The 16055-nt window shown below is 45.1% G+C and overlaps 3 protein-coding genes across 17 annotated transcripts in view; 1 reads left to right on the forward strand and 2 right to left on the reverse strand.

Moving 5' to 3' along the window:
- The first annotated feature begins 182 nt into the window (after positions 1 to 182).
- Positions 183 to 3560, forward strand: LOC100122254 (set1/Ash2 histone methyltransferase complex subunit ASH2). 2 transcript variants are annotated; one of them, XM_001605807.6, is made up of 11 exons: positions 183 to 324; positions 510 to 668; positions 742 to 920; positions 1003 to 1175; positions 1253 to 1427; positions 1794 to 2002; positions 2079 to 2256; positions 2337 to 2481; positions 2542 to 2677; positions 2756 to 3007; positions 3085 to 3411. In XM_001605807.6, exons 1-11 carry the CDS (start codon positions 302 to 304, stop codon positions 3187 to 3189), a joined length of 1734 nt encoding a protein of 577 aa, XP_001605857.2. In that variant the 5' UTR covers positions 183 to 301; the 3' UTR covers positions 3190 to 3411. The 2 variants fall into 2 exon arrangements, with proteins under 2 accessions (XP_001605857.2, XP_008201789.1); XM_008203567.4 differs by having other exon boundaries at positions 201 to 324; positions 1253 to 1388; positions 3085 to 3560.
- On the reverse strand, positions 1721 to 4492 carry LOC100122269 (DNA-binding transcriptional regulator BolA). Of its 2 annotated transcripts, XR_004227916.2 has the most exons (5): positions 4278 to 4492; positions 3891 to 4111; positions 3733 to 3801; positions 3499 to 3665; positions 1721 to 2293 (listed from the first exon to the last, which is right to left on the reverse strand). XR_004227916.2 is itself a non-coding variant. In XM_001605821.5 (4 exons), the coding sequence occupies exons 1-4, from the start codon at positions 4306 to 4308 to the stop codon at positions 3585 to 3587; spliced, it is 402 nt and encodes a 133-aa protein (XP_001605871.2). In that variant the 5' UTR covers positions 4309 to 4492; the 3' UTR covers positions 3121 to 3584. The 2 variants fall into 2 exon arrangements, 1 of the variants encoding a protein (XP_001605871.2); XM_001605821.5 differs by lacking the exon at positions 1721 to 2293 and having other exon boundaries at positions 3121 to 3665.
- Positions 4493 to 4679: 187 nt separating this feature from the next.
- Positions 4680 to 16055, reverse strand: part of LOC100679976 — a 118845-nt gene continuing 107469 nt past the window's right edge. For 7 of the 13 annotated variants that reach the window (XM_008203575.4, XM_016986843.3, XM_016986844.3 and 4 more), the window contains 2 exons: positions 13294 to 13678; positions 7807 to 7997 (listed from right to left, as the gene is read on the reverse strand). In XM_008203575.4, coding sequence (XP_008201797.1) covers positions 7830 to 7997; positions 13294 to 13678 — 553 coding nt within the window. In that variant the 3' untranslated portion in view covers positions 7807 to 7829. Of the gene's footprint in view, positions 7998 to 13293; positions 13679 to 16055 lie in introns of all 13 variants that reach the window. The other 6 variants (XM_032600395.1, XM_016986842.3, XM_016986845.3 and 3 more) reach the window with 4 other exon arrangements.

The raw sequence follows: 16055 nt of genomic DNA on the forward strand, positions 1-16055 counted from the left end.
TCTGGAATCCTCGAGCAAAAATTTAATAATCCTGCTTTTGGGGATTAAGTATATTTCTTCCATAGGAAGTTTCACGTCGGTACTTCTACGACGTTTTGCTACAAACTACGTCAAGTTTGTCAGCCTGTAAAGCTTGCGCGCTCTTGCTCGGTCGGTAAGAAAAATGAAACAGAAAAAATATATATATATATATATGCAGCAGCTGAGTGGCAGACTGGGAGAGAGACCGAGAGACTTTACGCCGGGTCCTATGCACCGCACAATATAGAAGTTTATTTTTTGTTTACAAATTACACCTGCAATGTCGGTCGAAAAAGTAGAAAGGTAATTCTTCATTTAATGCTTAACTTTCAATGAGTCGTCGCGTCACTTAGATTTTTTTCATACAGAACGTGTATATTAAGAATCGCCTTCCGACTCATCGTCTAAACATGAAGTTTCGAGGTTATAAACATTAAGTTTGTATCCTCTTTCAAATAAGTTTATTGAGATTTGGCCTGTTTTCGTAGCACATTAACGGATGGAGCAGATAATTCGAAAAGTAATACAGCAGATGAGAAAGGAAATGATGAGGTCGAAGAAAAAACCAAATCAGATGCCAAAACAGAGGAAACTTCAGAAAAATCCAATGGACGAACAAACATTGGTGAAATGGGACATTGTTACTGGTACTGGTTTATCCATGAATTAAATTGCTATTTTTATACAACCGCCTAATTAGTGTTGCCTGTCTTTTTACAGTGGAAAAGACAGAAACTTGAATATTGCAGAATTATTATGTGCCAGTTGCACGCGATGGTTCCACGAATCGTGCATTGGATATCAATTAGGAAAACTGGTACCTTTTATGACAAACTATGTATTTATGTGTAAAAACTGTTCACAAACTGGCTTAGAAAGTTTTAAGAAGAATCAAGCACGTGAGTTGATTATGAATTAGTTGTTCAGGCTGCTTGTCTTTGCAATGTTTGTAATTAAAACTGTTAATTGTCATTATTTTAGAATTCCCTCAAATGTGTGTTACTGCTATTGCAAATTTAATTCAGACTTGTCAAAAAGAGAGTACGAATAGAACACTCTTTCATAAGGATCGGGATATTATTCCATTTATAGAATGTCACTGGGAAAGTATGACAACCATGCCCAGAAGAGTAACACAATCCTGGCATTCAAGAGTTAGCAGGGGTTTTTAAAATATAAATTATTGGTTGCATTCTAGAATTCAGATTTTCAAACATTTTTTCAATTACAGATCCACAAGGCCCTAATGAAAGATCTTGGAACTTTGTTTATAATGGATGAGGATTCTGATGAAGGACAATTGTATGGACTTGTAAGCTCGGATTTAGTATCAATTAAGCCTAATTATGAAGCAATGATTAAAGGAGGTACGTTAAAAATTACTGAAATAGGAGTTCAACAAGTTGGTACGTAAGAAAATTGGTAATACAGGCATTGTTAAATTGAAACTATGGTTTGTCAAATAAACGAATGTCGAGTAATTAATACAATAATTAACATCTTTCACAAGTTATCTTATCAAGAAAACATATGTATATCAGTATACTATCAATAATATTGAAGCATTATCAAATCGTTTTTTGTTTCAAATATGCAGCAATGTGCATTGCAAGGTTATAGCTTGTCTTTTATTTGTATAGTAAATAAATTAGTAATCATAGTTTTCAATTGCCTGATAAATACCAAACAATTTGTGGGCTTTTCTTTTCGCTACTTCACATTTTATTCAAATTTATGCATTTGCTAAAACAACAATATAATGGAAATCATAGCATCAATTCCTGGTGGAATCAGAGGACGTAATGCCAAACGCAAATTCCCTGGAGAGGGTACTGGAACTGGACCAGGCAAAAAAGGTGGAGGATCCGACATGACAACACCAAAATTACCTGCTCATGGATACCCACTGGATTATCCCAAAAATAAAGATGGCTACAGGTACATTTTAGCTGAACCTGACCCACACGCACCTTTTAGACAAGTAAGTCTATCCTCGCCATTCCATCCTTGAACTCAACTTCTTTGAAAACGGAAATAAACGTGTTAATCTTATCTAGGAATTTGATGAAAGCAGTGATTGGGCTGGAAAACCAATCCCTGGTTGGCTCTATCGACCTTTAAGTCCTAGTGTTGTACTTCTTGCTCTGCATGATCGAGCACCACAGCTTAAAGTCTCAGAAGACAGATTGGCTGTTACTGGTGATAAAGGGTATTGCATGATAAGATCTACTCACTGTACGTAATGAAGCATAAAGTTCAGTTTTCCTTTAAACTGAAAAAAAAAAATATATTTTTGAAAAAAAATTCTTTCATAGCAATCTGTAAAGGAACGTGGTACTGGGAAGCTAAAATTGATGAAATGCCCGAAGGTTCTGCCACAAGGCTTGGTTGGGGTCAAGAATATGCCAATTTACAAGCACCATTAGGATATGATAAATTTGGTTATTCTTGGAGATCTAGGTATGATACTTTGGAGCACGATATTAGTACTCAGCTAATTATCTTTTTTTGAATTTATAGAAAAGGAACACGTTTTCACGAGAGTCGAGGGAAGCATTACAGTCCAGGCTATGGAAAAGGTGATATATTAGGATTTCTTATGATTTTGCCAGATGTACACAATCCGCGACATATTCCCAATACATACAAAGATCGCGTAAGTTTTCTTAAAAAATCGTTTTAGATAATTTTACTTTAAGAAAACAAACAGTAAAATTTTCTTATTTGATAACAGCCTCTAGTAAAATTTAAAAGTCATTTGTATTATGAAGAGAAAGACCATGTTGCTGATGCCATTCAGGCTTTAAAACCCCTTGAAGGGAGTAAAATTATATTCTACAAAAATGGAGTTTCCCAGGGAGAAGCATTTGTAGATATTTATGATGGTGCTTATTATCCATCTGTATCTATTTATAAAAGTGCCACAGTTTCCATGAACTTTGGACCACATTTTAAATTTCCCCCCAAAGATGCTACTTTTAGAGGAGTAAGTTATTAATTTAAGCATACCTTTAACTATTATTACAGAATTCAGCATTTATCAGCATCTTTACAAATTTTTAGATGTATGAAAAAGCAGAAGAAGCAATAGCAGAACAGTCAATGGCAGACATGCTTTATTTCACAGAGAACGAAGGAAAATTAAGATTAGATAACTTTACTTTATGACACTGATAAATGTTTTCTGTTCGATTTCTCCTTATTTTATAAGGTCACTTTACAAAACCAATATCATTGTCTTGCAAAATCAGGTCTTTACATTTGCTAACAGATGAATTTACTGATATTTTGCATTAGGAAAGGTTTAAAAATGTTATTTTTTGAAGTATTTTCTAATCAAAAGTATTGTAAAAAGATGTAATTAGCATATATAAAATTTACTCAAATATTTACATACGTAATAAATTAAAAGTTATTTTATATCTTTTTTTTTTAATTTCTGATATAACATAATTTTTATATAACAAGTGTGTTTACCTCATCAGTCTTGAAATTATGTAGAATCATCAGTTAGAAGGAGTATACCTTTTATGTACATAGATATAGTAACATTTTTTTACATATTATTTACCAAAACCTCCTCTGCAATTAGGACTAGGCTTAACACTCTTATCACTTATCTCCCATTGACTCGGTGTTTTAGCCTTTAAAAAGTAAGAACTATTAGTTTATCCAAATCCAAGTAAGTACTTACAAAAATTAGATACTCACAACAATGGAAAGTGCATGAACTCCATTTTCTAATTCATCACTAAGTAAATCCATTACCATTCTATGTCTCTGTGTAAAAATAAACCATTTTACATATAATATTACTGCTGTTCTAACAATTGCATTTACCTTTTAATTCCATAAATAATATAATTTACCTTGATAAGAGGTAAATCTGTGAATTTGTCAGATACAACTACAACTTTGAAATGTGTTTCTGCACCTTTTGGCACATTATGCATGTAGGATTCATTTAAAACATCCATATGAGTAGGTAGGAAAGTTTCCTTCAATTTTTTTCTGATTGATGTTTCTACTGGCTTTGGGTGTACTAAATCCGTCATGTTGCGAAATAATTGATTGCAACTGAAATTATAACCTACAAATAACCAATAGTTATTACTTTGCTAACTGTATTTAATCTTAAGTGAACTCCTAATATTATTACTAACTAAATACTAAATCATTCTTTAACAAATAGTGATAATATTGGTTGATTTGATGCATTCAAAAATCCATTTTTTGTGTTTACATCGATCACTAACCTGGTGTTTTTCGAGCTAAAAATCTTAACATTTACAAAGCCTTTCTTACTTTTAAAACAGTTAAAAAATAATCTATTCTTTCTTTATGACAAATTTGGATGCCAACAAATATTGCTCTTGATTTTCACCTCTTTGAGCAACAACTAGACGGCAAACGGTGTTGACTGTACTTGTAGCTCCGCAGCTTTTGATGCAATCGCCGTTGCAGGTTATATCACGTGATTTCTTGAATCGGCGCGTAACTGCGCATGTGCATGAGACGCTGACTGCTGATGATTGGCGCTCGTTTCAGTTTTCTTATTTTACACGTCTTCTGAATTTCAGATGATTGATCAGACAAAAATTAATTTGTTGGGTGAGAGATATGGTACGGAATAAGCTCAAGTCAAAGATTAGTCAAAGTTTTATGTTTGAAATACTTTATTTGATATTGTTGTATTCGAACATTGGAAAAAAAGAATATAAAGCTGCGTAGAGGATTTTCTAACAGTACAACTTCTTTAAAAATTTCGCATTATTATCAAGTGACTAGGAAATAAAAGAGCGCAGCTTCAACCTATATATCATAATCGTTTTACATAAAAAGAAGATACGGCTCCTTCGTCTTTTCATCGTTATTACATTTAACAGATATGTGTTTAGGCACATCGTTGGTCATCTTCCGTTATAATGAATCGCTTCGCCGTCTATTAATTACAATTTCATTTTAATTCATTATTCACAAATCATTATGTCGCCAGCAGATTTAAAAAAACGAATTAATTAGTCAACACGTATTCGGGAGGATATATTTCGTATATTATAGGTTGATCGGCAAAGTTGTGTAACGCCGATAGGATTTGCTCTTGTTATCCTCATCTGGTCGAATGTGCTTATACTAATTTTCTCAAAAAATATGCTTTAAATTGCACGACGAGAAGTTTCACCTCCGTGAGGATTGGCGATTTCCAAAAGTAGTCGCAATCTCGAGGAGACTCCACCACTCTCTATCACTCAGATGAAAATCCATACAAAAATATATTGTTCTGTTTGACTTTTTTTTTTAATTCAAATTGATCATGCTTTGAAAACTATATCGAGCGAAAATACTGATTTTTTAAATAAAAAAATATATGTGCTATCCTGTACAGATTTTCAGGTGTGCGATCGCTCGCGGAAGTCGGTGAATAAACGGCACATTTGTTTTTGTATACGACCGATCGACCTATACATCATATAATACAACAATTCAACTAAAATAACTTGTGGGTTAGTATGTAGTGTGAGCTCAATATGAGCCGTCGTACGAGTTAGAGTCTCAAGTTGGCTCCTAAGCAAGCGTCTTGTCGGCAATATCGTCGCGGGAGAGGAGCGTCGCATTATTTTCTTTAATAACACATTATCATATTTATTCGAGAAATTCGCTCCCGCCAAGATAGCCAAGAAGAACCGAAATGTTGGAGCCAACCGCGCAGAGCTCGCCTAAAATAGTATACAAGACTTTTACAAAAAAGAAAAAAATATTACGCGCCTTATTGCTTCTTTTTACACCTATTTACAAAGATCGTGTGATACGGAGCTGCCGAGATACGAGACATTACAGTTATTGGTACTTGACGAGGAAACGAAGATAGAGCGTCGAGACATCTACGACAGTCAGGAAGGGCAGCGCCGAATGTCACATTTTCTTCTTTCGTTCTTTTTTTTGTCTTTTTATGTTTATACGGTGTATCTCAGTTTGCAACATATAATACTAGTAACGCACCCGAGAAAGGAAACTGCGCAGTAAACACAATTTTTTCATGACAGAAAATGGTCGTACAATAGTCGACGAATGAATTCACTCGTTACGTAAACTTGACAAATGCATTCGACGGAAATAATTTTTCAACAGTCAACTATCTTCACAAGGACTCATGAGAAAATAAGCGAAATGAAAAGATACGTATGTGCGACAGTCCAACTCGGATCGAAGAAAGTTTTTTAAACCTACTACTTTTATCACTCGACGTGCACACGCGGGCGTTTTCTCCTAATAAACGTGGGGGATGCGTAAATACGTACACACGGGAGCTACGAGGATTCGTGTGAGCTCGCTTTGTCGTACCCTTTTACACTTTCAGTCTCATGAAGGCTTCTAAACAATTCTGCGTCGCGTCGTCCGCACGAGCTTGGAGTAGAAGCGTCAATAGCTTCGTTATTTCGAATCAACATTTTTGCATTCGTTACGTAATTAATGCTTTGGCGTTTTTGTCCTCTATCTTGCTCGTTCGCTCACTGAAACGCATGCTTTGTGGTCAGTTTTTTTGTTAATTTTCATTTCGGAAGGCGAGAGTCGCTGCCGGGAAAAACGCGCACGCGAGTCGATGTCGTGTTTAAAATCGTCGTGCGCAATAGAGTCAAACGAAGTCGGTTGTATTATGCTGAATCTAATCGACGTCTACTTGAATTTCAAGCATAGTTGCAGTATAACTATTGTTTTCCTCGAAACGTTTTTCTTCTATTTCTTACGCGAGATAAGGCTCGAAACTCAAGCGGACGTAATGTAAGATAGAAAGTTCTCTGAAATGGCCAATGGCGATTTCTTGTCATCGGCGAGCGGAGAAAAATTCTCTCCGCGTCAATATGCAATAATTAGTGACTCGCGCAGGTCGTTTCCCCGGTGCAGAGCAGCAGCCGCACCGCAGCCCGCCGACTCTTCTCGATATGTGCGTAAAAGTACGGCTAAAAAGAAGAAGAAGAACAAAGGCACTTTCTCGGTCCTCTCGGCGTGTAAATTATATCATATGTAGTGGTGCGCGTGGTTGGCGCTTCGCGGGTAGCTCGTAGCCGACTCTCGAAGTCTCCTTCGTCCCGAGCTACCCGCGGTCGCGCTGTGCGATGGTGGAAAGCGCTCGGTCCAGCGGCGCGATTGGTGTTCTTTGCCTTACGTTCTTTAGCTTACTTATTTTGATTAACGTTTTCGGTATACTAAGTTCGAACCGCTGGAGAGAGGCTCTTCCGGTCGACGCGGGCACGTCGTTGTATCGTTATCTCAACGCGGACTTGTCCGACGCGTACGCACTCGGCTTCCAGGCATCAAGACTATAATATGTGTTCGTTGGTCGTTCGCGTAAACGCAATGAGCTGCTTTTAGTCCCGCGTTGCACCCGATTCGTCGATATCTCTACGTCTCGCTAACCTACAGTGATGAACGCAACGCGCGAACGCTCAGATTTTTCCCTTACATTTGCACTCATTCACAATCGCTCCCTTATTTACGATAAAAACGTCATCAACAAATAATCATAATAATAATAGTAGTAGTAATGATAATAATACGCAAGGAAATATTTGAAAGTAAAAGTTGATTCATCCAGTCGCATACAGGCACTCTTAGAAAAAAATCTCGTGTCGCACATTATCGCAACTAGCGCTCGTTTGACTAATTGGTATTCCATCCTTAAACATAAATACGATTTAATACGGGAAAGCATGTGTTGGCCGTCGGTCGACGTCGAAATCTGCGTGGTGCGCGGCTGTCGACGGCTTCCGGCGGATTTTTTCATCTCGAAAGCTCCACTGCGGCTGTCTCTAGTAGACGTAGATGGTCTTGAGCTGGTCCTTCAGCTCCGGCGGTATGGCGCAGGTCTCGCTTTCCGGCTTCCTCTTGACCAGGCGACGCCAGCGTCCGCCCAGGTTTTTGCGGAAGCCTTTGGCAAAGCCCTGCCTATCCGACTGCAGCCCATGTACGAGTGTATCCTGTGGACGGGAGAAAAGGCGTCGTTAGTTTTTGAGAAGAGGCTTTGGAGTCGGCACAATATAATAGCTACAGAGACTTGGCTGTAACGAGCGTCCCTTGTCGAAGGGTCGTTTTCCGGGAAACCGATCGGTGTTCTCCCGAGCACGTGGTTCAACGCTCGCTTCATCGATTCGCGAGGAGGGGGAAAACTCGCTGGCGCTCTGAATAAATGAAAGCTCCGCCGCGGCGCTGGGGAAAAGCCGCATCGGCAGCAACCCCCATAGGCGCATCCCCGCACTTATAAGCGCTGGTATATAGCTCGAAGAAGAAGAGACGGCCGCCACGACTATAGACGTATATAGCGTATGTAATACCATAAGCACGGCAACGGCAGAGCATGGCTCGATGGCGGCGGAAGCGTGAGAGAGAGAGGCCCGGCCCCTCTGCAACCGGGGGATCGATAAAACGCCGAGCGCGCGAGAGAGGCACGGCATCGGGCACACACAGCCAGGCAGCAGTCTCTACTCATTTTGGTCGTTGAACCGCGCGCCGGCCGGAGCAGCTGTAGCGCTGTCTCGCTCGGTTTCAACTCCACACAGTCTGGCCTGTCTCCCTCGCTCTCTTTCTCTCGCGCTGTGCACACGCCCGTTACACTAGTCGCGGGAATACGCGCTCTCCGATATGTTATAACTACTCTTCTGCCTGTAACTTTCTGCCCCGCGTCTTCGGTCCGTGTGGCTATCGATCGGCTTTACCGCGGGGGGAAACGTGCAATTTCTTCGGATCTACATGCCGTGTGCTCTGCTCTCTGCCTGGAATTTTTTACCCTCGATTGCATTGGAGAAAATCGCTCGAATAAAGTTGAAATGCTTCGGTGCAGAGGAGCGTTTGAAAAGCGTGTATGGCGAGAGAAAGAATCGAGGCGCGCCTGTGCGTATGCAAGCGCAGCGCGCTGTTGCCGAGGGAAAACGAACGGGAGAGAGAGAGACAGCCTATTTTTCCCTCGTCGAAAAGCCAGCCGGCAGCCCTCGTCGTGCATTCCAGGCAGAAACCGGGCCGCCGCCGTCGTTTCGTAACTGTGTGTATGTATTCTTCTCTCTCTCTCTCTCTCTCTCTCTCTCTCTCTCTTTCTGCCTATACATCTCGCCTCGCCTCGTCTGCGTTGGGACACGATGGGGGAAGCTGTACTGCGAGGCTCTCGAGGATTAGTCGTCCCGGATGGTTTAAAAATTGTCTCCCGATGAAATAATCGCTCCACGCCCCTGCATGATGTCGGACAGCGAGTCGAGAGCTATACCCATACTCATATTCAAGCGAGACGATGAAAAGGCGGCGGCTCGCGCGAACCGGAAGTCTTGGGCGTGAATTTATAGGCCGCGGCGACACTCGATGTACTGCCTCACAGCTGTGCGGCGGCGACGGCTTCTGGACTTGACGGAATACTCTCGAAGAGGCGAAAAAAGGAAGACGCACAGTCGGTGCCAGACGACCCAGAGATGGAGACAACCTGGCAGACGGCCGATCGCGCGCGCCCCCGCCAACTCCGACTGTGAATTGTTGTATCGGCGGATCGATCGAGCGCGAGTGCAAATGCGCGACGCCCACGCCGCTGGCTTATTTTTACCGCTTCTGCGGTTTTTCGTCGCCTACTGCAACGTTGTGTAAGCGGTTCTCGGAAATATATATAGTCCGATTCTTCATTTTGCTCGCGCTTGAAACTCGATAGATATAGCGCTTGGTTTTTCGAATCTGCGTGCGCGCGAATAATTTTAAGCTTCTGGTTTCAACCGGTAACTGCCGATAATATATAGATATGAAATCGTTGAAACGCTGCGCGGCTGTGTGTAGCAGTTGGCTACGTCTCCGTCGCCAAGCCAGCGTAAAAATAGATTCGCTTTTTTGTCGACTCGCGAGAGAGCTGGCATTTGCCGTAGTCGTCTGCTCCGTGAATCTTTGAGAAAAAAGTCCAGACTCCGTACACGACTACACCGTGTAGTATCGTATGGAGAAAGGGCGAGGTGTTCTGATCGCGGAGCCGTCGCGTGTACGAAAATATCGCGGCTCGGTTATTAATAGACGACGGCGGTGCTAGTAGCACTTTGCCCTCGGTGCAGCTCGACGGCGGTGCCGCGCTTTCGAGGACACGCGTGCGACCGCTTTTCCGCGCGCGAGGATCCGTGCTCTGCGAGCTTTCCGCAAGGGTATACGCGCTATGTACACGCAGTGGGTCATGGGCGAGCGAGATGCTTATCGGTACTACTCGCGAACGCGGAAAAGGGCTGTGCTCGCGCGTTTATTATACGACGTGCGACGCTTGCATCACGATTTTTGGCAGCGAGTTTTCGAAGAATGCCAAACAACGATCGCGAGCAAGTACGAGACTGCTTTGTTGAAAAATAATATGCGCGATCGCGGTTAATCTCTTTTCTCGCGATATATTCTCGCTTCGTGTGTCCAGCTCATTCGGGTCGTACATACGTAAGTTCGCGTGTCTCAGCGAGGCGCTCGATACTCGGCCCGTTTTCGTTAACAACGCGATCATAGCCCATTTTTCGTATACCTATAGACTCATAACACACCTGGCTCCAAACGAGATTGCCAGCGCGGTCGCGGCGGGGCTTCTCGGCTCTTATCGCTGATATGCGCAATTTTTCAACGTTATTATTTCCCCAGTGCGTCAAGGGTTTCCGCAAACACACCGGCGATTATATTACTTCATCGCGTCCCTGATGGTGAATCATTGCTGTACTCTTCATTAGGATAGCGAATAATGAAAGGCTGTCGGCGAGCGCAAGCGCGTCCTAGAGAAGTCGTCGGCGCGTGACGAGGATATTAGCCAGAGAGAGAGAGAGAGAAAAAAGTCCTCCGCGAAATCCCAGTGTCGTTACGGCCCTCGCTCGTCCTCGTGATAACCTCGTGAAATTCGGAGCTGTCCTCTATATCCACCGATCCGACAAAAAAAGCTAGCGGTTCGATTCAGCGCTAATTGATTCCTCCTCATCGCAGATCGAAAGCAGATTGCGAGCGCGAGAAAGTATAATCCATCGGGCGGACAGCAGCGAGATACGCATAAGTGGAGCGTAAAACGGTGAAACGATGTCACAACGCCGCCGCGCGGAGGAGACGCCGTTGCGAGTGAGAGTGAGACAGCCGATTCACGCGTGTGTACATGCACAGCACATACGTGACGCGGCAACGTTGCCGATTGTTTAGGATTTTTCTGGCGCGCTCGTGTCGACCTCACTTGCAATATACATACACGTACGTGCGTCGGGAGGTGGTAATCCGGTCTTAACGTTATTTTTTTTTTCCCCTCGGTTTACGCCTGTGTTTGTGGGGGGATTCGGTTCTGCGAACGGTGGTTCGATTGTCGAGCGGGATTTTTACGCGATTGTGTCACGGCGTGGAAAAAATTTGTTTCAAAATCGGATTATGAAGAATTTCGAAGAAGCGAAGGCCGAAATTCGAAAGAAAAAACGGTAAATCATATGCGGATGAAAATCACGAGTGAAAGACGACTTTTTTTTCGCATCGATGAATACTAATTACGGAGCAATTAGGAGAAAGGAAGTGAGAGCCTATACTGAAAAGCCGTTCGTAATTATAATACACTTAATAGAGTTTAGAAAAGAGGCTCAGTCATGCCGAAAGATAAAGGCTGTGGGTAAAAGGAACCGCCGTAGAGTTTCCTGCTCCATTAGCGCATATTACACACTCGCACGAGCCTCGCGGTCGAAAATAATTTCCCCTATATATACGACCTCCATATTTCAAGCTAAGCCAACAATCGAGCCAACAGCGAATATTCGGCCGATAAGCTCGTAATGAAAAAAAAGGCGCATGTACGACGAATCGATGCGAGCTTTTCGCCGAATAAAACGGTCAGAACGTGATGTGTGTACACAGGGCGTCGTGCCACGGCGATTGTACTCGCTATACGCGAGAGATAAGGGATATACACGTATCGCGTGCGCGGAACGTTTTTTTCGTTCGTCGGCACCGAAATCCAAAGGGGAGCTTTTGCGCGTGGCGAAGGTCGCTGTGAATTTGTATATTCCGAGAGGTATAGTTTCGAGTACTGCAACGCGTGTGAGACTGGGTATTATATAAAGCTATACGCGTCGGGTAGAAGTTACGCAAGCGCGGTCATTTTTCGGTTTAGAAGAAAGCAAATTGCGCTATCTTATCCACGCAGAGACGAAACGTAAAACGAGGGCTAAAGTGTCTCGAAGATTAGAAAGCGGCGCTCGGTGTCTCCGTCCGTCTGTCCGCAAGTCGGCTCGTGTACATGTATTGGTTTACTGGCTTACGTCTCGACTTCCGCTACGGGGATTTTCGAACGGAGCCTGCGTTACAAAATTCGCATTGCGCTCTCTTTTCTCCCGGGCGAGAGGAGCGTTTTTGCTTTTGGAGGAATTTCAAATGCGCGCTGCCAAGGTGGAGCAATTCCTACAATATTACCGCTTGGAATGCGACAAACAAATCGAAAATAAAGCGAGTCAAAACAAACCCCTCGTATGAACGTACCGAGAGCGCGGCAAATTCGAATTCCCGCGACGTTACGCAAAGCCATTTTTCCCGCTAACCTCGAGCTGCAATCGCGCCGCGTCACCGCGCTGCACTCGCGCACACACACAAAGCCTTTATCTCTCGCCTGCCGTATCAGAGAGTACCGCCGTCATCGTCTTTTTCGCGAGTTTCGAATCGGGCTTCGCGTCACTCGCTCTCATCAGCTGGCAGCAACGGCGAAGCGGCAGAAGCAGGAGGAGGAGAGGCGAAGCAGAAGCGGGTCCTCGTTTCGTGACCGACAATGAATCGCGCCTATAGTTGCGCAGAAAGAGAGAGAGAAACGATGCTTACGAAATGTAGAACTAGCGTGACCTAGTATCATATCGACGTTTATTATGATTCTCATTTCGTGGCTCTCTTGTATCGTCGTGTGGCGAATTGCCTCTATATATAGTAGAGCCGTAAATCGATGGCCCTCGTTTATTCGGCAGTAATCGAGTTTCGTTTTTTCTTCGCCCGTACATCATTTTCCCGGGAGCATAGCGCAGAGAGAAGGAGAGCGCGGTGGGTGTCGTTGAACCTTCGTCGCCGCGGAAGTCGATGCGTTTGTTTTGGTTCGCGAACTGCGCGGATATTGTCTCCGCGCGCGGAGCCGGGCCGTAACGGCATTCAAATGCGCGCGTTTTTGCGATAAGGAAACCGTTGCGTTGAGTGACGGGGATTCGAAAGGCTGGCTGGCATTTACAAGCGCGGGCCAAGTCTCCGAACGGAATAATCAATGTGAAAGAAAGAGAGAGAGAGACCCACCTGATCGTTGTACAACGTGTACTGTGGCGGGGGCGTGTTGGGTGGCGGATAGGGCGGCGGGAACTGCCAGATGAACTGCTCGGCGGCGCCGGTGCCGGTCGTGTAGACCATCGTGCTGGCGGTGTCGGGGCTCCTCTCGAGGCTGCAGCCGTTGCCGAGGGCGGCGACTATGGTGCTCTGGGCGCCGGCGCAGCAAGAGTCGACGGTCGTGGTGCTGCTGGACATGGCCGGGTTGACGATGCCGCTGGCGGCCGGGTTAGGCGCCGTCTGGGCGGTGACGACCTGCGTCGGCTGCTGGGGCTGCTGCTGCACCTGCTCCGGGTGCACCGAGTTCGCCGGGTGGTGGTGCTGGTGGTGCTGGTGCTCCTCGCGCTTGCGGAGCTTGCTGCGGACCAGCCGAATGGCTATCATCGTTCCGTTGCTCCCGACCATCCTCTTGTACTTCAAGTACAGCCTCGTGAGCTTCTTCGCGGCGTTGGCGGGAATTTTCGGGCCGGTGTGTGTGGCAAGAGGGTCGAGCTCGAGGGCTGGGGCCCTGGAGCGAGACTCTTGCGCGACGGGGGTCACAAACGAAAGGGAAAATCGGAGCTCTCGGAGCTCGATCGAGCGGTCGCTGGCGTGCGCTGACGCGGCTGGACTCTAGCTGGATTCCATGTTAGCGCGCGAGCACTGAGAAACGCCGAGCGTCGATAGTTCTAGTCTACAACTACGCTATATGTTATACTGTCTAACGCACCACTGGTCTCCCACTTTTTTTACTCAACAACTCTTTGGTCTCACTTCGCGCACAAAAACTGACTAGCTTCGCTTCGGGTGTGTTCACAGCGCGTCTGTGCCTCTCTCTCTCTCTCTCTCCCTCTCTCTCTCTCTCTCTCTCTCTCTCTCTGGAAATTTGACTTGTAACGACGACCGAGGACTGAATGACAAGAGTGCCGGCTGCTTCCTTCCGCAGCTGATGAGACGAGGCTGGACAGAAGACAAGCTGCGGCTCCCGTTAATGTCACATCGGAACGGCACGTCTACTGGGAAGGGGCTTCTGACTACGAGAGTCTTGGGCTCATATGCGAGCTGCGCTGCTGCTGTTGCTTCGACTGCTAGCGGCGCGGCACTGCGGCGCGCACGGAGTCTCTCTGAGCCTTGGCCGCGTGTGCCGAGCGCTCTTATAGCTCCGAGCGCTGACGTCACGGACGCGTGCCGGCCCCATTGGACGCGCGCTGCGGGCCAATCGCTATGCGCTCGCCGCTGCTTTCGAAAGCCAGACGGAGAGAGGGTACAGTACATTATACCGTGGCACCGTGCGCGCGAGCGGCTGCCAGCGCCGAGCTTGTGCTCTACAGTTTTTCCCCGGGTATGAGAGAGAGAGAGAGAGAGAGAGAGAGAGAGAGAGAGACAGAGACGGCTTGTGCGATTCTTTCCTTCTGCTCTCTTTCGCGCCGCGTGTATAGTCTCTGCGAGAGGGGAAGAAGAGAGTCTTTGCAGCGAAAAATTCACCTCTGCCAATGCTAATTATTTATTCTAAAAGAAGAAAAGAGCTCCGACTCAATTAGCGGCCCGCGAACGCAATTAAATCGAGCCTACGAATATTTACATTTAGAGCGACGCAGCGAGCGAGAGAAAGAGCTCCTTCGCCTTTTTTCATTCGCATGCTCTTTCTTTTCGATTCCCTTTTGCCTGAACTCGAACTCTATAATACGGTTCAGCTATTTGCATATCGGCGACGCTCGCTTGATCGAAATCTCAAATTCCTTCCCCCCACACACGTTTTTGCAAATCCTAGTTTATAATACGTAAATTTCACCCGCGACCTTTCTCTCTGCGGCGCAATTCGTTCGGTTTCTTTGTTCGATCTCGTGTACGTGTACATGAGGTCCGCATCGAGTGGACGGAGGGCAGCGATCGCGTGCGAATAACGAGCATGATTATTCAACCGATGCTTTTGGCTGTAGTCTTCTCGGAGACTCGTCCATACATTTCGGCCGATTCGCGGTACCTATAGAGAGTTTTTGTGTCGCGGCAGAACGGGTTTAGCATTTTTTCCGTTCCGCGAAACCGAAAGTGGACGCGGAGCCTCATTTTTACTCGGCTTTCTCGCGGACTGCGAAAATTCGCTTTTCCTTGAATTTCTTTTAAACGTTACACTCGTTATTTTAATCCTCCCGAGTGCTCTCTGAGATAAAATCGGCAAAACAAGGACAATTATTATAGGCGCGTTTCGCGCACTCGACGAAAGTAATTGAAAAATCGAAGGCGATTTCGATTTGCCTAACAAGCAGAGCGTGCACCAGGAGAGTTTGTCAAAATATCCACATCTCGCGGAACTTTCACATTACCGAGTAAAAAATCAACTTTTTTCTTCAGACGTCTAACGTATAGCCAATTTCCATGAAGTGTCAGAATGACGATATTTTCCAGGGGGTAACGGGGGCGAGCGTGTTACGCGGCCATCATCGACTGCGAGAATTCGGTGCTGCAGTGCGGCTGTTGCTTTCCGCGAATCCTATGCATAAAGCGTCCCACTGATCGATATTATTACACCTAAATGCGTGCATGCTCGCATTACGAACCGCGTCGTCGCTAATTTTCGAGCTTTACGGAACACCTTGAGGGGGTGGACGGTCTATTTTTACAAGCCGTGTGTGTAACGTTCGAGGTGACTCGCCCGCGGGGTTATTCCTGTGCCGCCCTTATTGGCGAGGATTGCACTCCGTTACGGGCGACTGCGCAAGGGATGCGTGATATCACATCTGGAAATATACACACGA

This window comes from Nasonia vitripennis, chromosome 5 (genome assembly GCF_009193385.2).
Source record: "Nasonia vitripennis strain AsymCx chromosome 5, Nvit_psr_1.1, whole genome shotgun sequence".
NCBI lineage: Eukaryota > Metazoa > Arthropoda > Insecta > Hymenoptera > Pteromalidae > Nasonia > Nasonia vitripennis.